This window comes from Anoplophora glabripennis, unplaced genomic scaffold (genome assembly GCF_000390285.2).
Source record: "Anoplophora glabripennis isolate ALB-LARVAE unplaced genomic scaffold, Agla_2.0 scaffold175, whole genome shotgun sequence".
Classification (NCBI taxonomy): domain Eukaryota; kingdom Metazoa; phylum Arthropoda; class Insecta; order Coleoptera; family Cerambycidae; genus Anoplophora; species Anoplophora glabripennis.
In genome coordinates, this window is record NW_019416926.1 from 616,469 (window position 1) to 641,017 (window position 24,549).

At 33.6% G+C, this 24,549-nt stretch overlaps 1 protein-coding gene across 3 annotated transcripts in view; it reads left to right on the plus strand.

Moving 5' to 3' along the window:
• The window catches only part of LOC108904790 (protein kinase C-binding protein NELL2-like), a 269,898-nt gene that overhangs the window by 25,535 nt on the left and 219,814 nt on the right, over nt 1-24,549 (plus strand). For all 3 annotated transcript variants that reach the window (XM_018707465.1, XM_018707466.1, XM_018707467.1), the window contains exon 2: nt 22,843-22,998. In XM_018707465.1, coding sequence (XP_018562981.1) covers nt 22,843-22,998 — 156 coding nt within the window. The remainder of the gene's footprint in view (nt 1-22,842; nt 22,999-24,549) is intronic.

The window sequence follows — 24,549 nt, forward strand, 5'->3', positions numbered from 1 at the left end:
AGACACCTCAAAAATTGAATGTTTGGGCAGGCATTTTGGGCGACCATCTTGTTGGACCATTTTTCATCCAAGGTAATCTCGATGGAAACACCTATCTAGAATTATTGGAAAGTACAATTGATCCTAGGATAACAGAGATTTTAGAAAGTGACGACAATTTACTAGAAAATGAAATAACCTTCCAACAAGATGGTGCGCCCCCGCACTATGCTGCTGCTGTGCGACAATTTTTGGATGACCATTTCCCGGGGCATTGGATTGGCAGAAGAGGTCCCGTCGAATGGCCACCAAGATCTCCGGATCTGTCCCCTTTGGACTTTTTTCTGTGGGGTCATTTAAAATCACGAGTGTACGCCACTCAGCCGGAAACATTGCAAGTGCTACGTCAGAGAATTGTAGAAGAATGCCGATTAATAACTGCGGATGTCTTTAATAATGTTCGAACAGAATTTGAAAACAGACTGTATTATTGTTTGGAAGTTAACGGGGGTCATTTTGAGCAATTCATCAAATAAATCTGATTTATTATTTGCTTCAGCTTTTTTATTTCATTTCTGACTTTTTTGTAAACTGATAGACACATCAATAACAATTAGGTAATGCGGTCATGTGTAGTAGATGAAAAACTTATTAGTGGTGGGCATTTGTGTAGAAATTACTACGCGTAAGTTGGTTTGTCATCTTTTCGTTTGTAACCAATAATTCTGTCAAATCTCAACCGATTTCTAAAAACGGTACGTCACTGTATTCGCAATGAAAAGGGCTTTAAAATGATGTGCCACAAGTGGGGTAGTTGCATTTGAAATTTTTAAGTTGGGGTTGCTAGGCATTAGGGGGATGAACATATCGAGTTGGCTTGACTGTCAAAAAAGCTCCCCCCAAGAACAAAAATCGACGGGTCTCGGCGAATTTTGAAATATTATTCGGTTTTCCAATTATAGGGGGGGTCAAATTTTCGTTGGGATACCCTGTAGAAGCTAAACTATTAAAAATTGAAAAAAAACAAATCATGTAGGTAACTCTATTCCTCAGAAAATTGGATTTTTTTAATCCAATGTATCTTCATTCTTGATAAGTACATTGTGTTTAAAGTTATATTTACAAAAAATTCTATAAATGCGTTTTATCAAACGAACAGTCTTATTTTTTATTGATCGAACTCTATAGTAACCTCGAACGAATAGAATGAGATAATTTTTTCTTTGAAATATAATTGTGCGTGAAACGAACTTGTAGAATTTCCAGAATACCAATTACAAAATGATGACAGTCACTATGGAAACCATGGGCAGTCGCCAAATATGTAATAAAACATACAGAGCGTGCAAAAATTTCAAAATATGAAATTTTCCCTAGACAAAGTGCCTTTAATTTTTGTTTTCGATAAAAACTGTGTTTAAAAAAGTTGTTCGAGAATTTAAGAAACGCTTAAATACGGAGTTTAATCAGAAAAAAACAATAATCAATTTTGCAAATAAAAAGACGTCGCAATTTTTAACTGTCTTGCATACTATATAATTGGATATTTTCTTATCAATATCAAAGTGAAGATATTTATTTTTATTAAGTCCCACGGGATACTTTTTATTAATAATGCTATGCCATGGAGCAACGAATTTATCTTGTGAAATGTTATGGAATCGGTAATGTTTCATATCGATATGCAATACAAATTAATGAAAAGTATCCAAATGTAACTGTAACTCGTAGAACAGTTCGCAAGCTAATTACCACTGGTGATATAAAAAATATAATAAAAGAATACAATGATTGCTGCTATTGTTGTAGCTTGGGATTCTGTACAAGACAATCCAAAGATGTCACTCACGAAAAGGTCAGAAAACATAGATATTAGCAAATCTCATATTCAAAGAGTTTTAGAATAAGTACAACAAAATCTATCTATTCAAACCGGTGCAGTGTTTAATCATAAATTGCTTAATGGAGATGATGGTCGTCATTTGGATTTTTGTTTAGCAATGGACGAAAAACTGACTGAAAACAAATTCTTTCATCACAATATTTTATTTACTGAAGAATCAATATTCACAACTAATGGCCTGGTTTCCTCTCAAAATTGTAGATACTGGGTTAAAGATAATTCAAATTTTCGATTGGTAATTAATAGTCAAATATTTAAAAGAGTAAATGTCTGGTTTGATATAATGTATCACAAAATAATTCGTCGTGACTTTTTGAAAGAAAATCTTAATCAAAATTCATATTTGCAAATTCTCAATTTTTGTTTCGGCAGAACTAGAACAGAAGAAAACTAATATTTCAGCAAGACGTATGCACATTCCACACTTTTAGTGAGAAACTGGCTTGACGTTCACTTCCTGAATAAGTGGATCGGACGCTATGCACCAATACTTTGGCATGCACGGACGCCCGACTTGTCCCCACTAGATTATTTCTTATGGGGATACCTAAAACAAAAAGTGTATTCAAACGATTTTGGCGATAACATTGATTTACTTAAGCAAAAAATTCAGGAAGCTGTTGTCATCATAAACGAAGAAATTAACTCGTTTGTGTAGAATTAGAAAAAGATTGAAAACTGTATATTACTTGTGAGTTTACAAGCTGAATAGTACTTGCTTCGTTGTTCTAGTTAATTCCAGATCTAATTAGTTATTTCTATTTTTTAGTTAGAAAAGCTACTTTTATTTGATTTGCAGACTACGGTGGCAGTTGTTAATGATAGAACAATTTCAGGGCCGATTGTCACGTCCGTCGCGTCGTCGGTTTAGGTTTCTTGACGATTCGAGAAACATATCGCTATTTTCAAAAGCACTTTAGGAGTTACTTCTGAGGTAAATATAAAATAAAAGTTTACTTATTTTTTACAAGTTCTGTCTGCTTTAATCAAGATAGTTAAAAATCGCCTCTTCTTATTTGCAAAATGTGATTAATCTTGTTTTCTTTTTATTACAAGCTTTTATTTAACTTGCAATGTATGTTTGTTCAGGTGGAATCTTGCAACTCGATTTTGAAGCAGATATCCTCAACCGATTGATCTGAAATTTTGTATACACGTTCAGTTTGGATGACAATGAATGGTTAACTATGTGACGTCATTCTAAATCCAACATGGTGGCACATGCAAGATGGCGGACTAATTATTTTTTTAATGCACTCCTACAATATGGGTATCAAATGAAAGGGCTTGTTAAGAATAACTCGAAAAATAAAGTGACGTCACTTTAAATCCAATATGGCGGTCTTCTAAAGCTTGAAACTCAATTTTGAAGCAGATATCTTCAACCGATTGAGCTAAAATTTTGTATACACATTCGGTTTGGATGACAATACATGATTAGCTGTGTGACGATATTCTAAATCCAACATGGTGGAACGCCCAAGATGGCGGACTATTTATTTTTAATGCTTGCCTACAATATGGGTATCGAATGAAAGGACTTACAGATAATACGAATGCGAGTTTTAAAAAAATAAGATGCTGAACATAAACTCCGTTATTTAATCCGTCTGAAACTTTGGTGTACTGGGGTTTTTGGAATCCTCGATTATGATATTGAGGTCGAATTGTTCAAGTCTGTAGGAACGGTTAGTTAACTTTGACTTGTCTAATTTGGTGAGATACAGGTAGGCGTCAATAGCATTGGTTTGCAACCTGTCTACGAGAAGGATAACTCCAAAATCAAACCCGGAACTGTGTTTCGTAAGGCACAAGTAAGCTTCAAGTTGAAATAAGTAGCGCATGTGCAATTTCCAGCAAAATATAGTCACGGCACTGCAGATCGAAGAATGCTGCCAATTATATTATGTTGGGTCTGTACAGTACACAAAATGCAGGGTAGTACCGTCGACCATGCCGTTGTATACTTACACGGCGACCTGGGTGAGCGGCGACAATCGGCCGGTGCGGCCGGCGCGATCGACGCGGTTGAAGTGGCCGACGCGATGCTAACGCCTATTTCTGTTAAGAGTGCAGGTCCATTCTCTCGAATGGTCGATTATATAATTCTCATATAATTTTTAAGATTTAAAAATGTAAACTGAAGCGGCAGAGGCGGAATTATCAAATAATTTGATCGCGTTGTCCGCATGAAAACCGCACGAGCCGCTTGTGCCGGGCGGTACCTCGTACGTAGGACAGAACCTATGATGCTCTAATTTTGAAAATCACTGCTTTGGCCGTTCCGGTCGCACCGGCCGCACCGGCCGTTTGTCGCCGCTTACCCAGGACGCCGTGTTAGGCTCGAAGCTCTTCGCTGCCGGTCAAGCATACGCGGCCTTAAGTAGGGTAAAATCATTAGAAGGTCTCCTTATTGAAGAGCTAGACTGTTCGGAATTAACCGGCAAACGACCTTGCAATAATGATGCGTTGATTGAGATGAGCAGACTGAGGAACGTGTCCAGCGATAACTAAAAAGTAAAAAATAAATTAAAAGTAAAAAACCTTTTTAAAAAACAAGCTTTTATTTAAATGCGCTAAAAAGAAAAAATAAACTATAACTTTAAAACTTTTACTATCAGCTTATAACGTCAATACACAATTTATGTTATAAAAGCTTGTCGCGAGATTTAAGCACTCGTATTTACTTAGTTTGAATTATTTCTTTTTAGCACATTTAAATAATTCAAACTAAGTAAATATGAGTACTTAAATCTCGCGACAAGTTTTTATAACATATAAATTATGTAATGACGTTATAAGTTGATAGTAAAAGTTTTAAAGTTAAAGTTTTTTTTCTTTTTAGCGCATTTAAATAAAAGTTTGTTTTTCAAAAAGGTTTTTCACTTTTAATTTGTTACTAAACCCCTTATTTAAGCATTTCTTGAGTTTTCGAACAACTTTGTTAAATAGGTACAGTTTTTAGCGAAAACAAATATTAATGGCACTTTCCTTAGGGAAAATTTCTCATTTTGAAATTTTTTGGACGCGCTGTATGTTTATTACATACTTATATGATTACTGCCCATGGGTTCCCAAGATAAGCAAAAACATTTTATCAAGAATAACTTTTTCTCGAAAAACAACAATAACGAAAGTTTACAAGAATGCGGTACCACATCCGGGGACACACTGGTACGTTTGTAATCAAAAAGCTAAACATTCTAAGTTTAGTCTTTTATCCTTCGATTTTGCACAAACTCGTAAGAAATGTACAAAAAATATGTTGTAGGAACCTCCGAAATAGTATGTGTTTGCATAATATTTGAATTCAACTAATTTGGCAAAAATCTTGTAACGGTAAAATTTGGGTTATTTCTAACATGGAACACTTACGTATGTTTGACTATAAAAAAAAATAAGCCTAATCTTATATTTTCGATTGCCCAAAATCGAACCGAATTTGTGTTTCCATATGAGACTATGAGACAATGCCGCTGAGATCGTTAGTATTCTTTGATGCCCTCTTACACAATGCGAATCTGCATGTTTTAAGTACTCACGAAATTTCATTGGCTATCAATGTCATCAGCTGTACTAACTCAACTCAACTTTGTTTTAATTTCATGACTCTACCGCTTGACCTCAAATAGGTTTATAGGCATTTTCGTAGTCACAAAGTCAACATTTTCTACAATATTATTGATAAGGATTAATCAGACACACGCGGGACATTTTTTTTGTCTTGCCCGCAATAACTTGTAATTAATCTGACTATACAGTAGGGTTAACTATAACCGATGCTAGACGGACATGAAGAGTAAATAATTACAATCAGTTTAGTTATGATGTTCAGGCTTAATTGCGGTATTCATCGATAAACGGAAAGTATCTTTGAAATCGGAATTGTATTGTAACGACACTTTCTTTCTCTCAGATACTTTTCAGTTTTAAAATCTTAATCGTCCCTGACGTCCCTATTCGGGCGCTAAATTTTACAACGCGCGTTTGACTAACAATTTTATCGGTGGCGGTGTTCGGCAGCCACTGGCGATGAGTGACGTCACAGGACGTACACCGGACAATATTCTTTTCTGTTCGGTTAATCTCGGGCGCCAGTTCCCTATCTTTTACACGGGGGAAACTCCATGTAAGATTAACATGGAGTTCACCCAGCCGGTTATTCGCAGTTTGCACACGGCTACGATATGAACAAGGCGCCTTAGATGCAACGTTGCCATTTTATATATTTTCGCTCATATAAAGACAATAAATAAACGGTTTGCTCACGTCAGCCAATAATAATTTAAAATGCTATAAATTATTTTTTATAATTATGCAATCAATATATTAAATTGTTATTGTTGCCAAGCAAGAACCTCGAGGAGGTCTGAGCAGGCCTTGCCAAAAATCAGTTTTTATTAACATCATAATGTTAATTTTTTAATTTGCTGACAAACCTTCGGGCTGACAGCAAATGTTCAAATATATTACTGTTACTGTCTATGCACAAGTGTACACGTTGGATAGATGAGCGGCGGATGAGATTGAATAAACCAGGGTTGTTACGTATTTCTTCAGCGGTATCTTCGATACGATTCCGCAATTGCTCAACATTCTCTACCTCGGTGTGATACACGACAGATTTCATATAACCCCATATACAAAAGTCCATAGGATTTAGGTCCGGCAAGCGCGCTGACCATCTTATGGGCCCTCCTCTCTCTATCCACCGATTGGGACATTGATCGTCTAAAAATCCACGGACATCGCGAGCAAAATGAGCCGGAGCTCCGTCGTGCATATACCACATATCCCGTAGAATCGGAAGGAGAAGCTTTTCAAACAATTCTACTAAAAATTGAAAGTAACGCGGCCCATTCTGATGTTCAGGTAGAAAATGCGGCCCAATTAAATGATCGCCATATACTCCTGCCCATATATTGACACCGAATCTCCTCTGAAAGCTAAAGCGACGAGTAGTATGCGGGTTTTCATCTGACCAAAGGTGACTATTATGGCTGCAAAGAAATTAGCTTTGTTTCACTTTAAATAAAATTTAATATTGAAGTTATAAAACTCCAAGAGTTCAAATAATTTAAATTTCATTTCATAACCATTTCAATTTCATTACAGAAATAATGACATAAAAAAATAACACTCACTAGATAAATTATAAAGAGAGGGTGAAATGTATGTAGTATTTAAATATTGACTGTAAGTAATAGGAGAGAGACTTGTATACTCCATAAAAAAAAACAATGAGACGGAGACAAATAAACAACTCGGTACGTGTTTCCGACCTGGGTTAACCTGTGTCTAGGACACTAACCTTCTAACCCACTTTTGATTTGCACGTGCACTATAGTCTAGGAGCCAGATGGGTTCCGTGGCCAATCAGAGTGCCACGGCTGCAAACAACTTAGTCTTAAGTATTTTGACCTCCTGAATCCAAAAAACTTGGTCGCAAAGCCTGAAAGAGGTCAGTTTAATTGTTATCAACAAAGAGCATCCCAAAATTATTGCGGATGTTTTAAAGAAGATTAGAAGAACTAACCTAAAATTGAATTCCAACAAATACAGCTTCTTTTACAGTTAATGCGGATGCAAGCAACGCTATAATAATCTTATCATAAAACGAGAATGGAGAACAAAGAGTAATATAATATAATAATAGTATACTTCAGCAAGCATTGTCAAATCCAAAGATCTATTGTGTGACCAAAAAGTAGTTATTAGTTGTTGTCAAAACCATGGTATATTTCCATAAATAACTGTATGAACAATACTTCACCATGAGAACACGTCATGCTTTCTTGAAATGGTTATTCCAGCTTAAAGAATCCAGAATATGACTGCACCATTGAACATAAAAGAGAAAAAGCACCTGGTCTTAATCTAATATCACCTTCATGTGAATACATACAAGATTTAATATTTGTAGAGGTTTGATATATATTACAGTATGTACAATTTATTTTGTAAATTACATTAGATCCATATTAACGTTTGAGAATGAATAAGTACAATTTTTTATTTTAAAATATTTTTAATTTTATATATGAATTCTGTTATACCTATATGGAAATGATTAATATATTTTCATTATTATTATATTTCATAAAAGTGATATTGGATTAAAAAGCTAGATGCTTGTGCATTTTCACAATACGTAAATTCTACAAATCACAAAATGAACATTGATTATATACATATATATATTAAAACAGAAAAGGATTATTCAAAAATATGTTTTTTAGAAATGTGTTTCATAAGCCAAGAAAACATTTTAAACAAAAAACTAATATAAAAGACTTTAATACTATATTTACAAAAATACTTAATGTGCAGAATTTAAATTTAAATCATCATATAAGATATAAAATATTTTTTTATATTACCAAATGTCATTTAAATGTGTCAATGTCTGCAAAACTTTAAGCTCGAAATTATGTTTTTTTAATATTATTTGCATTTAAACAATACTTATAAGTGCAATATGACTGAAGCAACAGCAAAATAATAATGCGAAAGCTTTCGCTGAGAAAAGACAATTTTGAATTAATGTATAGGTTTTAATCTCATCAAAATAATACTTATTTAATTTAATATTAAATTCATGAGAAGCAATTCTTAAGCGCGTATCAGACAATGCAATTTTGTTGCAGGGATTTATTTGGTTGCCGCGATAGAATCCATGAAATTTTTCTTATCAGAACTATGCAATTCTGTCCCGGCAACTGAATTGCATGAAGTTACTTTTATGAATATTTGTTTATTGCCAACCTAGTTGTTGTTGGCTGTTGATCATGGTTGTTGTTAGTGACGCCGTTGAAGCCACTATTAAAGCTATACAGCAATTTACTTTTAAATTTTCATGCATTGCAATGTTTTGCTTGAATAAAAAATAATTGTTTACAAGATACATAAAAGAAATTTTACATGTTATACAATGCAGTAGGTAACACTACTGCAAACTAAACAAATTGCAGCAATTCTGTCCCATTGTGTGATAATAAGCATGGAATTTTATCCCCACAACAAAATCCCCGCAATTTGTTGCTGCAACTAAATTGCATTGTCTGATACAGGCTTTATACATACATATATACGCTAGTATATTCATCAGACCTAGCAGCCCCGTAGTTACCTTGAAACAAATAATATAACAATTAATAAACGTAATAGAGGTAAACTAAAATGTATCGTACTACTTCTTCGTTTCTTCAATACGGAGAACTCATTAGACATTGGTCTTCACAATGAAAGTTTTTTTAAACAATTCTATTTGTAACAACCGATTTCTTTTTAGGTGATTGTTTCTGTTATGTAAACTCACATATTTATTTAAGGTTAGGTATCCTGGAAAATTATATTTGTTTGATCCTCAATCATAGCAGAAAAATATAAGTAATTATAATTTATTCACTGCTTAAAATTATTTAATTCATACCTCAAAATGCATATTTTCGCATATTAATCTGTCACATAAATCCTATTATATTGGTCTGGTGTCTTCCAGGATTAGGCTCCCCGGTTGGTCGCTTACTTGGGTTACGATATATATTGGTTGCCTGTTGGTGGTAGGCGCCACGACGCTTATGTACCTCGTCCTGGTTTGATCCCGGCTATTAAGATCTACTAGACTCTCCCCTAAGCACCATCAACGGGTCGTAAATCCGTATGATGGGACGGGAATGAACGTAATGTCCAGGGCCTCTCTTCACCTCCGGTTCCAGTGCGTTAGACACCTGCTCGGGGGCTGGATAGTTCCCTGGTATCTCATTCCTCTCCTTCTTGATGTATGGCCCTGTGGCTATCATCGAGGGTAAGTGAGATCTCCGATCTTCCGCCATCGTTCTGAGTTCAAGGAGCTCAGGCGGAGATTCCGCGATCTATTTGTTTGGGATGTATTGCGACCTACACGGCCGTTGGAGCATTTCACTAAGTTGGTTTCCAATTTAGGACACTTGAAAACGTGGTTCGGGTTTTTTATGTCACCCTGTATGCATTTGGTTCGGTTCTGATACCCTATGTCTAAAAATCACTTTCTTTGGTTCACTATGATTTATTCACTGTGTATGAACTCCTTGGAGCCCCTGTACTGAAGCTTTTAGGAAGCTAGGTTCAGCGTGAAGCTGAGAGCGTTACAGCTCTAGGTTTGGGTCCTTTTTTTACAGAAATAATAACTCGAGTAAATATGTATATATNGTTTCGGACTTATTGGTCCTCATCAGTGTGCCATAGGTGAGACAACCGACGACCGACCCAGCTGTTCTAGTGTCATGAAATCACAATACAAAAGTACAGAGAACGCGGAGCACCAATGGCTCCATCTGTCGTGCTGACTTCCTAAGCAGTTCGATGGCTGCTATGGTAGGAAGCGGCCTGTTTCCAGGCACTTTGTTGCACGACTAGTCGCCTAGATGGCGAAAACAAGTGTTACCTAGTAGAAAAACAGCTAGGATCGCTCGTCAGTTTAACCCACCAGACACAGACCGGTTTCGGACTTATTGGTCCTCATCAGTGTGCCATAGGTGAGACAACCGACGACCGACCCAGCTGTTTTAGTGTCGTGAAATTACAATACAAAAGTACAGAGAACGCGGAGCACCAGTGGCTCCATCTGTCGTGCTGACTTCCTACCAAGCAGTACGATGGCTGCTATGGTAGGAAGCGTCTGGTGGGTTAAACTGACGAGCAAGTTAACCAGCACCATAATGACTTCGTAGTAGGTACCACTCCAGGGATGCGAAGCATAATAGACTTAGAAGTAATATTGTTTCTCTTGATATTTTTATACTTGTCTCGCTTAATAGTTTTATCTGTTGCTTACTGCTTTGCAAACAATACGTTAAGATTAATTGGGTGGGTCCACTTATTTCCACATATTTTTAGTAAATTTTTAACCTAGCTTAACCCAGCTTTGCATGCTTTTTGCTTATTATGTTTCTTTGATTGTAGATAATGTAAATACAAATATAATCCGTTATATTATGCATTAACACTAAGAAATAAACCAGGAGACCATCGGATGACATTGTAGTTTATACTGTAATATTGGTCGATATGTATGTAATACTCTTGTTTTGTCTACGATGGCTGAACCTTTCTGACTCATTTTGCTTTATCTTCTTTTATGGCGTCGAACACGCGTCGAAGTCACTTGACATTCCCATATTACTCGTGAATTTTAAGACTGCTTTACTGCTCATTCCGTGAACATTCACGAAGGATGAAAAGTTATTTACATCCATTCCCTCCATATCCATCTTGAATTGCGTAAATTGTGAGTGTAGAGAAACATATTCGTCATTGCTAGTTTCACGGCAGTAATTTTGAAGGTAAATATTAAGATATAAAAAAACATTATTTTCACAGGGGATACTAAAAAAATAAGGCTGTATTTGATTATCCCATATTGGAAAAAATGGTACTTTTCTTAAATGAAATATTATGAAGCAAATGAGAACCATAACTTTCTATCCTTTAAAACAAGAACCAAATATATAGTAAATACATATATTGCAGACGATTAACAACAGTTTGCTTTCTTTATTCTTTACATTTATTAAAGATAAAGAAGATTAATAATAAATTGATTAAAATCTTCTGATATACTCTTTCAAAGAGTACATATATTTTAAAATTTGGATCTATATTGCTAAATACTGTTATTTTGTTTAAAATAACGTTTTATATGTTTGAAGACACATAAATATATGAATTCCAATATTAGATAAATTAATTATCATTAATAAGAACTATGCACACATTTTTTTTTATTTTTAGTATTTAAAAACATAATGCAAGTGTTAAAAAGGATCATTGGTTCAAATGATCGATTGTTTAAGTCTACTGACTGTAAAAACCGTCTCCTTTTGCATGCTAAATGTACACCAAGTGCATTAGTATCATTCACTATTTTCGTTTCAGATTCGTCTTACCGACTCATATCTCCAAAATTTGTAAATAGGACCGCTGTACAATCCTATAACCAGTTGCTTATCAGCTTTCTTATAATGTTATAGTAAGTACTTATTTAATTTTAAATAGGAAGTAAGACAATAAAAAATATACATACGTTATAATAGAGAGTGGAATTCCGAGCCGAAAAGTCTTTTACCGTTTTTTTGTCTGACGCACCCTTAGTTAGGAATTAAATAACAAAATACCCAATCAGGGGCAAGCTTTAAGGGAATGCCAAGCGGCAAGGCCGGACTTCTGAGTTTTTTTTATTTGGCAGAGAATAAATAACAATTTCGCGTATTTTCACCAAATTATTTTTCAATTAATATTTCCGTTTTTTACTCGAGGACCTGGCCTTCGCAATTTTTTACTGAATTCATATATAAAAATTATAACTTACTTTTTTCTAAAATTTTTTTTTTTTGCAAATAAAATAAAACAATAAATAATTGAAGCTATTCCGTATTTCGGCGGCCTTGACGCTCTCCGCGGTGGAAGGGAGAGCCCGTTGGCACGATACCCCGCTATCCTCTTTACTGAACTTATCATGCTTCTTCGACCATTCGACATTCCCTTAAACCACGCTCTTGATTGGGTAGGTACCTTATTTAATTCCTGACTAATTAAGAGTGCGTCAGACAAAAAGCTCCAAAGGACTATTCGTCTCAGAATTCCACCCTCTTTTTACCCCCATGTGCCTGCCAACTATATTTGGGACATCCGGTACATATAAACTGCTTCTTATTGACATCCATATCCTGAATAAATACTTCTGCGTGTCAGATTACGTAAATCACACGAGTGTGATTTCCAGCGAGTTATGTACAATATTTTTCCTACAACCGACAACGTAAGAAAAAAAAGAAAAACATTGCTAAATATTTCACTTTTCTAAACACAAAGTAATAACAATTTTTGGTAAGAAGCTGTATGGAAATTATTATACTTAACTAGGCTTTTCATCATTAAAAATATTTATAATTATATTGTTACAATTAGAAAAATGTATAGAGACAATGTATGTTTAAAGTGTAGGATAAGGATTGTTCTTGAACCAACTGTACAGTTTCTGCTTCACTTGGAGTACATGGTCCTGTTTTAGAAATGTCGGAAGTTGAAATTTTGTTTGAAATTTCTATTTTACTTGTTATAGATTCGTCAATGTAGGTTTTTGTCACAGCGGTCGATTTCCATCCCCATGTCGCTTAAGCGTCGTTATGTCACCACCTGCGTCCATAAGAATTGTAGCTGATGATATTCGAAAGTAACCGTCCGTAAATAATTCAGGATCTTGTAAATTTAAATAATTGGCTATTACTTTTGGTATATTTCCAAATTTGTTGACACCTACCAGTTGACACCTACTTATCAGAAAGGAAAATGCTTCACATTTTCCTTTCTGATATTTTAAGAAAAAACGGAATTGTTCTATATTAGTTGGTATAAGATTTGCGTATTTCTTAAAAATTTCGTGAAATTCGCCCATTAACGTGAACGCTTTTGCTTTTTTTGTTTTAGTATCCGGTACTTTAATACGACTTGCCGACCCTAGGTTTTCTATATTTTACAATTTAAGTTGATATAACTCTTGCTTCCCAAAAAGCTCCCGAAATACCGACAATTAAATCCACTTCAATAAATAAATACTGACCGTCAGGAACTTTATGAAGTTTGTTAACTTGCTCGGAGGTCAAAGTTTTTTACTTTTTTGGTATGTAGCTGTCAGACTTGCGTTCCAGCAATGCTTTCAATTTTAAATATTTGGTTATAGCGACGTCACGATATGCTAAGAGTACTTCGTAGCATAGAATATTGGATCCATAAGTTGTTTGGTTTAATTTTTTCAGATAACTGACCTACATAAGTTATTAACACATTTTCAGAAAATGAAGAAAATATTTTCTTGATCGCTCTCCATTTCATGAAATTCTTGTAACATGTTTTGCATCTTACCTACATGGGATTTTTCGGGGAACAATTCGGTGATGACTTTTTAGCTGATTGAACTACTAGAGGCAATTTACAATCTGTGGAATCATCACTACTGCAATACATATTCATTTTATATTGCTTTTTATTAAATTTTATCGCCTTCAAATCACATAATAATAAATTATTAAATATGTTATTTTGACATGACAGACGTATTTATAATATTTTCTCCTGTGAGCGTGCGCAAAGTGGTACTTTTCCGCATGCATTTCCGTACGTAAAGTTATACTTTTCCGCCACCGTGAGGATAAGATTTTTTTTATGGCTCATGCGGGATAAGTCCTATCTTTCCGCTTGTTTTTTAGATCAGTAAATAGCTGTTTGCCTACTCTATTTATTTGAGTGCGGTAATTAACAATAAAATACGCAAAATTTAAATACACACTCAAAATCCTTATTTTTAAAAAGTGACATTTAAATGACAGTTGATAGTATGTCAACCTAAACTGAATAAAAATCTGTGGATCCCACCGGGGCCCCTGGACCCTTAAAATTTCACCGCATTCGTAATAAAAAAATAGTATTATTATTATTATTACATAATAGCAAGGACAGAGGCAAAGCCTATTAGTCCAATAAAATGTACAAAATGACAGTTTTTATAGTAATTCGTGCGGTTGTCTGTTGCCCAATTGAGCAGTTGAGCGACCGAACGAAGTGAGTGCAATTACGCTCTCGTGGGTAATAGACAACTTACCGCACTTATTGCACAATATACTATTTTATTACTCATGGCGGATAAGTCCTATCTTTTCCCATGTTTTTTAAGTCGGTAACTAGCTGTTTGCTCACTCTATTTGCATGCGGTAATATTACTTTTCGCGCGTGAATTGCCAATAAAACACGCAAAATTTAAATACCTACACACTCGAAAATATTATTTTTAAAAAGTGACATTTAAATGACAGTTATTTACAGCGCCGGACTGGGAGACAAAAGCGGCCCGGAAATTTTTCAAACTAGCGGCCCAAAAAAATTCTAAACTGACTTGGCTTGCCATAGTAAAAAGTAAACAGGTTTTTCTAGTGTACAGTTTTGAAATAGTCGTTATTTATATCAAGTTTTCCAAAGTTGAGAAGATTGAAAATTTTTCAATGTAAGTATTATTTATTTTATCCATCAATTAGTTTATGATTTCCTTTATTTTTTTCAGTGGATTGCATTCGACTTTTAAGCGCTTTACTCGGTAACTTTTTACTAGAGACTTTTCTAAATTCATCAAGCTTGAACCATAGAATACGATTTTGTATTCTATATTAAATAAGAAATGAAAATATGAGAGCTGTAATCTAACAACTTAATTCTAGAGTAAACCACAATTATTTGTACGAAAATAAAACCAAGGAAAGCGTATTGTTAAATCATATCTATTAACCTAATAGTATACAAATTAATTACATACATGTGAAACTTAATTTTAATCATTTCAGCAATTTCAATTAAAATACATCTGACAAATCTGGAAATATAATTATAGTAGAAGCTTATTTCTAAAACTTGGATGTTTTGAAGTTAGTCAATTACTGTGTCAATCGTGATCTTGTTTAAAATATCTTTTTCAGAGTTCATAAGTATAAAGACTTCTAATTTTTCTTGTCCGATCGAATTTCGCAACCGATTTTTGATAAATTTTAAAATACTAAACGATCGCTCACAAGCCATCTGCGTAAAAGAAAGAGTTAAGAGATATTTGTATGCTAAACTAAGCGTTGGATAAGTGCCCGTAAGAAGATTATACTTGTTTAAAATTCTATAGCAGGACACAGCACAGTCTTTGCAAGATTTGTTTTGTTTTTCTTTACTTTGATTGTCTTTAAAATTCGAAGTAATTTCATCATCATCTGTTACCATTCTCACAAACATCGTCATTATCGTCATTACCGGTTAAAAGCTCAATATCACTATTATCCACGTCGTCATTTTGTTCGTATTCGTCCAAAGGTGACGATTTAATCGCCAGTTATTTGTTGTATTTCTTCTTTTGCTTTTTCGGCAGAAGTATCTGGATTAAAAAATGAAAGTTCTTCAAAGGCAGGTGACTTTAAACCTTTATTTTTTATATCGTCAAAGCTTCGAGGATCTAAGAGCTCAATGTCAGCATAAAATTTATTATTAACTGTGTCAAAACGATTTATTAGTGCAGAAATGCCTGTATCTTCAATAACTTTAAAGGTATCAACTCGGAATAATTTAACTGGATCTTCACTTATTATATCATTTGAGATTTCACCTGGCAGTAGCTTCTTCTTTTTAGAGCTTTTTGCGAGAAAACAAGTTTGAATTTCAGCATCCACATTTTGCAGTTCTAATTGTTCATTAGCCCAAAAGATAAATTCATCTGCTACATTTTTTACATTATCGAATTTATCTCGAATGTTTTCTAATTTTTTTGAGTACTTTTATTTGTAAGTACTTAGATAATGGTGTAGTAATATCAAATATTAATTGAAATATAAATGCTATCAGAATTATAAACATAAAGTTTAAAAAGCGACTAAATTTTCGATTTTTTTTTGCTTTCCATTCTAAAAAAATTTCAAATTTTTGAAATATATCTAATTAAATGGTGGGCCAAGCGGCCCTTTCGGGCCGCGGCCCATCGGGAGTTTTCCCTTTTTTCCCTATGGCCAGTCCGGCGCTGGTTATTTATGTCAACTTAAACTGAATAAAAATATGTGGATCCCCCAGAGCTTCGCCCCTGGACTCTCAGATTTCATTGCATTCGTAATAAAAAATAGTATATGCAATTCGTGCGGTCGTCTATTGCCCACTTGAGCTCCGCTCACAATATACTATTTCCGCACGCAAAAACTTATCCGAACTGTACCTATTGGTGCGGGAAAGTAACACTTTGGGCACTTGTTAAGAAAATAACTAATATCGAATCAACGTGCAAGCGGCAGGCAATCACCAGTAATTTGCCAGATGCCTCTGCATTTATTTGGCGCAGCCTATCTTGGCAAATCGTAGCTTTCGATACGTCGCAAGTTGAGCCCATATATTCTACCGGATTTTATGATGTTAGTATTGATATTACTGTTAGGGTAAATTACAAAGTTAAAATTAGCGTAATAAGCTATTTAAAGAGTTGTTATTAATAATTACATATATTTAAATATAATAATATGTTATTGTACAACAAAGCTCTGACAGTGACAGCTGTGCGTTATTTTCCGAACGCACATGTATATTGGAAAATTAACATGCGTTGTTATCAGTGGCGGCCCGTGGGTTTGAATACAGGAGGGGCGCATTTTGAAAAGAGGACGTACATCATAAGAGCTGCGGGGGGTGTGGGGAGCGGTAGCCCGCCGCTTAGCGCCGCAGGCGAAAAATTTTAAGGAATTCGAAGGTCATTGTGTTTTGTAAGTACCCCAAAATGAATACTGTCAGTGTGTAAAGTAGCTACTTAGATACAATGCGAGAAATAGAATTCCAACGTGTGGGGGCTGAAGTGGATAATCGATCAACCACCCAGTTAGAATGTAATTATGTAGATTACTGTAATAGTTCATTCTGTATAGTTTTTGAAGTTCCTTTAAAAACATGAGCATTACTAAGATGTTTATCTAAAACGGGATCAATTTTTGCACTAAGTATAGTCTATCAGTTCTAAAAATACCCCTTTGTTTACCGAGTCACTTTTTTTATTATGTTCACGAAGAGGAAGGTTACATGTACCACATAGTTTTAAGATATTTATAGTTTTTGAAAGAAGCAATTGATTTTTCTTAACTGTTTCGTTATGACTATTTATTTGTTCTGCATAAGCACTATTTAAACAAGAAGCAATATTTACTCTTCCTAAAAGTAAAAAACTCACCAACTTATTTTTGTGTTTTCGTCCAGTTTTCTTCGCCTCCTCCAAACAATAAACATACAAAACAAAAATTCTATTTGTTTGGTCACAACCACACGACCACAGGGTCTTATCATAAATGTTTTTATCAAATTTGCGAAAGCCGGCCCACTTTTGCACTCTTTCTGCACCTGAACTAAATTCAACACTGGCGTTGGACGTCCGTTATTTTTCAATTCGACTTTTTCCTCTAAACTTAAATTACTAATAACAAGTTTTTTATTTCACAAACCCTCATTTTAAACTTAAACTTATAAAATATAATGTCTTAAAAAGCGCCAAAGCAAAAACAAAACACGTATAACCACAATTCAGTGATACGGGTTACTGCCTCATGGAGTCCCAAAACAAAGCTCGCGAGCCTATCGTCGTCTATCCCCTCCACGTGCCATTCGTGCCAATTTGTCCAATCATATGTAAAAATATGCTTGCACAATGGACTCAGATTGCGCGCGCGGTCAAACATAACTCTTTGGTACGATCATAGATGGCAGATGGCATTAATCTGAGCTACGTTCACGGAGTACATGCACTTTATGCAACCAACCTAACATCCAAGAGATATTGGATGCATGCTATTTAGATTTCTTATTGATTTAAATAAATACATTATTTTGAGTTTATAGTTTGAAAATATCTGGGGGGGGGCAGAGTCCCAGAGTCCTCCTTCACGAGCCGCCACTGGTTGTTATGCGTTTTTTCTTAAAGGGTTGTGGAAAAATACATTTACGCCACATTTAACAAAGTATGTACTCCAGGAATATAATAATCTACATTGACGTAAAATAATTCAAGATAGTATATGCTGTAACCAGGTACCATTTCAATTCGGGAAAATTATACAGCTCATAATTTAAATAAATCAGCGACCAAACAGTCAACTAAAATATGTGGAAGCCCTAAACATTGAAATAATGAACAGGTACGTTCTTATCCACACAATTTAAGATACAAAATTAATTATTTTGAAATATATGGTTGACTAAGTTTTTCGAATTTCTCTAAGCAACATCACAATAAGAAAATATTTTTAATCGTTAAGAGAAACTTAATTTGTTCCTGTTGTTAATTACATTTCACATTTGTTTTTGTTTGTCTCTAATATAAACAGTGTACAAGCTATTACTAAAAATTCTACTTTGGTCTCTTTAGTGGACAAACGTAATATGTTGCTGAGACAGGCATTGATTGAATTGTTACAGACTATGTTGTTAAGTTGAATATCTCAATTAAAAGAACGGAACGCGACAATGCGATTTACTATTAATGTTCTGTTCTGTTTCAGTTATCAACTGTTCATGTTAATCATAAACATACAAAGTTAACTACACCTATCTTTTCATTTATTATTAAGACATTTTTAAGCTGTAAAAAATTTAGACATGATTGTATTAAAGCCAATATATTAAAGAAAACTCTTTTTCACGGTTAAAGCTTTTGAAATATTTTAGTCATACTAAAAGTTATTAAAAGTATTCTTAATTACAATTACTTATGTTTTATTAAGACATTTTTAAACTGTAAAAATTTTTGGCATGTATTACAGCCAATATATTAAAGGTTAAAGCTTTTGCAATATTTTAGTTACACTAAAAGTTATTAAAAGTATAATTACAATTACTTATAAAATATTATTTCTTTACTTATAAGTATTATATACTGATTGTGAGCTAAAAATTGTTAATACAATATATAAACTGTTTTAAAAAACATAATTTCCGAATTAAATATTTTTAACCGCTCACATTGGTTGATATGACATTCAGTATATATTGAAAAACAAAACAAAAAAAAATGTAATTTATTTTATATTTACATAGGATATTATTAAGATATTTCGTATCAGTTTTGATTTGTATATGTTTTTTTCTTGATTTATTAGACACATTTCTAAAAAACGTCTTTTTGAATAATTCTGTTCTGTTGATACATTTTTTATATTATTCAAATCCACATGTAGAATCTGCATGTGAAAGTGCACAAGCGCCTAGTTTAAACTTAATATCACTTTTATGTGAAGAAATACGAGACTTAATATTTCTAAATGTTTGACTTATATATTTCTTATTACAGTTTGTATAATTTAGTTTGTAAATTACATTATATGTATTGTATCTTAATTTTTAATTTGATCTTTCAGCTTTGAGAACATTCTACAGTTTTTTTTGTTTTATTAGCAAATAAACTTTAAAATAATTTTTAAAATATTATTTTTAAACATGTATTCTGTGATAATTTTAATTTGTAATAATTTTAACCTATAATTTATGACCCATGTCATGAAACCATCAAGTTCAATTCTCACTTAATTTTCCTGATTAGGAAATAAATAAAGTTTTGAAAGCTTGAAAACTAAAAAGAGTATTTTTTCCATGACTGCATCCCCGTTCAGCTAAAATTTTATATACAGGGTGTCCCAGAATAACGTGTACAACGGAAGACCACAGATTCGTGTACTCAAAATAGGTAGATTTAGGCTAATTCACCTATATCCAAAATTGCTTCGTTTGGACGCTAGATGGCCACAAAGTTCATGAAAATTTTTTGAATTTTGTAAATAACTCAAATACGTATTATACGTATGATTATTTTGGGGGTTTTGCTTTCAATCTACACACTTTAGTGTTATACAGAGTGTTTTTTAAAACTTGCAACTCCTACAAAATTGATGTACGGTGATGATAATATTCGTTCATAACTTTTTCCTCTTTCGAGCAATAAAGATAACTATTTCTTATTTGACAGATCATACTATTTGGAAGTTTTTGGCCTCTTGTCGAATTTTGACTAAATGAGTTTGGGAAAAAAAAATATTTTTTAAATGTATACATATGTATATTATCTTGGCACCTATATTACAATACTTAACAAAGTGCTAGTAGGTTCTGATTTTGTAGGTTGATTGTAATTTTAGTTTGATCTTGTATGGGATGGCATTATGATTGGCCCTGTTATTCTACCCAATATACTGAATGGGGAATTTTATTTAGAAATTTTGCAAAACCCGAGTTATTGGAAGATGTGCCGTTATTACTTAGAGCTAACATGTGGTTTATGCCTGATGGCGCTGCACCACATTTCACTATAAATGTCCGGCAGTATCTGAACCAAAGATTATCTCGTCGATGGATCAGTAAAGGGGATAATGTTCTTGTCAATTGGCCTGTACGTTCACCAGACTTAACACTTTGCGGCTATTATCTTTGGGGCACTGTGAAAACAACAGTGTATAATTCTCATCTAACGCTGAACTGAGTTGTGGAGGCATATCCAAAACGCCATAAATGTTTTAAAAAATAGCCCTTAAGAATTGCAGAGGGTGTCTTTTAATTTTCTTCGCCGAATTAATCTTTGTTGTACTAAATTTTATAGCATCAACTTTGTTACTTTTATCTACAGCATTTTTTATTGTATTTGATTGTTTTTAAGAATTATTTCATTAAAATTAGGCACTTTGTAAATAACTCTAATTCGTCGTATGTATGTAGGTACAATGACTTAAAGATAAAACTGAAATTATAGTCAACCTGCAAAATCAGCGACGACTAGCACTTTGTTACGTATTGTAATATAGGTGGCAAGGTAATATAGACATTTAAAAAATATTTTGTACCCAAACCGCTGATTTAATCAAAATTCTATAAGAAGCCTAAAAACTTCCAAATAGTATCATCTATCAAATAAAAGGTAGTTGTCATTATTGCCCGAACGAGGAAAAGTTATGAACGGATATTATCACCATACATCAATTTTGTAGGAGACTTGTGAGTTTTAAAAAACACTCGGTATAACGTCAAAATTTGTAGTTTTTAAGCAAAAGTCCATACCCCAAAAATAAACAAAATCGATTAATACATATTCCAGTTATTTACAAAATTCAACAAATTTTCACGAACTTTGAGGTCATCTGGTGGCCAAATGAAGCGATTTCGGATATAGATGAATTAGCCTAAATCTGCCTATGTTGAGTCTACGAATCTGTGGTCTTCCGTTATGTACACGTTATTCTGGCACACCCTAATACATAGTATCTCATAATTAGTGTCCAATAATTTACCACTTGATTCTATTGTCAAAAGTAAGGGAGCTACGCCCCCCTAAACGGGAAATTAAAAAATCCATTTTTTTTAATATTTCCGAAACGGGTTGAAGGAAAATTATGAATTTTGTCATCATGAACACTCATTAAAAGTCGAAATGATCATCATAAAATTTTTCAAAAATTTTAGTCAGAGGCGTTTCAATTGGGGGGTCGTCGATTCAAATTTGCCCCAAAAAAGGTACTCTTTATTTCTTTCGATAAAATGCTCTATTTCCGAGAAAAAACGGAGTTAAGCATTTCATTACATTACCTTAATAAAATACAAAAAGTTTTCTTGAATAAAATGGGTACATGCACCAGTATGAATTTTGATATGTCATCATATCATTATGGATTGTAATAAACAACGTGAAAAGTGCTTAGAGAAGCACACTTTGGAAAGTGTTATAACTTTTTAGATACACTGTTAAACCCTTCACAAGTTTTGTTTGAACTATTTTGTTATTACCATATCAACGCCAGTATGAAGGACGCCATCTTGAAATTTTTAACAAGGGTTTAACAGTGTATCTAAAAAGTGTATTTTCAGCTTAGGTTATATAAGCGAAATTTCGAAAAAAACGACAATTCTATAACACTATCAGTTGCTCCCTCTAGCGGTAAAGTTACAAACTTAAAAATATTTTAAAACAATTTCTCCCGTTTTGGAGCCATTTTCAAAAGTTTGAATTTGACTACATATTGAAGGAAAAGGATGGGTAGCATGTCGAGGTTCACAGAGACTCTAACAGACTCCTTCCTCGACAGTTCGATCGGAGGATTATGCAGATTGAGGCCTCGATATCATCCGATAATGACCCATCGTTTTCCTTGAAAACTTAACCAACTTTAAACTCTTGAAAATGTCGAGACGTAAACAGTCTCAGACGCGTCTCAATCCGAGAACCTAGTATTGCTCATACTAACAATCGCGGAAACCTATACGAACCTGTTATTGTTACTAATACTGTTACTATTACTATTACTATACTATTACTGTTGCTATTACTATTATTATTATTATTGTAAATTTTTTGATGGACACTAGCGTGTAATTAAAATTATATTCAATGTTTTCAGGTACTGGTAGATATTCTGCAGGTCTATTTTTATTCCCATCTTTGGGTCAAACTATTGATCTTCTGGGTGCCTTGGGTTTGTACAATAATTCTTGGGTTGGAGTGACACTAACTGAAGGTGCATCTCCGCGGATTAGACCGGCCTATTTATTGCAAGGTAATTATTTTTACATTTATTTCAATTAAATTAAATATATATAGATTTGTTATTATTGTTCAATTATAAAACTAAACTTGGAAAAAATTAGGGATAAAAAAAAAATCTAAATTTTCGGCGATTTTTCAAATGGCTGTATCTTTGATAAAAATGGTCGTATTGGAGTAAAAAAAAAGCAATTTGAAGCTTGAAGTTTCTAATTTTTGGATCTTGCAAAAAAAATTTTTCAAGTAACACGTATCGCGCAATCTTAATGAATATCATGAAAAAAAATTTTTCGAAATTTTTTTCGATCTTATTTTTGGTGTACGGACTTGAAAAAAATTTTTCCAACTTAACCACCTTATGGATTAGATAGGTTGTTCATTTAGCTTCAATTTTTTTTTTTTTTGGTCTCGATACGACCATTTCTCGCTGAGCTATCGGACTTTGAATGAAAATGGATCATTTTCTCTTTGTTCATCGATATCTCAGAAACCAATGGTTGCACAGAAAATCGACGGTGGGTTTCAGAAACTTGAATGAATTCTCTACAAGGTCCTGGCACGGTTTTTTAGAAAAAAATTTTTTTTTATCCTTAACATGACTGAAAAATCGTAAAAAATAGGACTTTTAGGGGTCTTCTAGAAAATCACGTGCCACATTGAGAATATTGGGAAAATGACTAATGTTAAGTGTGCCTTTTACAGGTCATTGTACCCCTAAAAGCCCTACAGAGTTTCAATTCGATCCATCAAGCCGTTTTTTTGTTTCACTCGATTTAATTTTTTAAAAAATTAAAGGATCACGTTTTTTTGCCTTTAAATGCTCATAATCTGTAAAAAAATGAAAAAAAAACATTTTTTTCTTGATTTTTTTTACATTCTTATTGCAGAAAGCGTTTGAAATTATAAAAAAAATTTTGAAAAATTTTTTCGAAAAAAAAAATTTTTTAACCGATTTTCAGAAATTTCGCAAAACCGCCGGCATTAGCGTTACCCAAAGCGTACCACGTGGAGGTTGCACGGTCGGATTTACGCTTCTTTTACACACGTGCGAAAAGCGTTCGAAGTTATGACAAAAAAAATTATCTCCGTAATCCCCAAGCATTTTCGACACGATTCCCCTACCCATTTCGTGATTATGCTGACCGAATTTTAATTAAATTTAAAAAAGTTGATTGACCTCGATCTACACCCTATTCAGAGATTATTGCTGCGATACTTCTGAAGTCATAAAATGCTTTTTCCGAATTTACAGAACACTAAAACAAAGTTTTTTTCAAACCACCTTTTTTTCAGTAGAAAAAAAATTTGAATAAATTTTTTTTTTGTCATAACTTCAAACGCTTTTCGCACGTGTATAAAAGAAGCGTAAATCTGACCGTGCAACCTCCACGTGGTACGCTTTGGGTAACGCTAATGCCGGCGGTTTTGCGAAATTTCTGAAAATCGGTTAAAAAAAATTTTTGTTCGAAAAAATTTAAAAATATTTTTTTTTTTCATTATTTCAAACGCTTTCTGCCATAAGAATGTAAAAAAAATCAGGAAAAAATGCCAGGACAGAATTCAC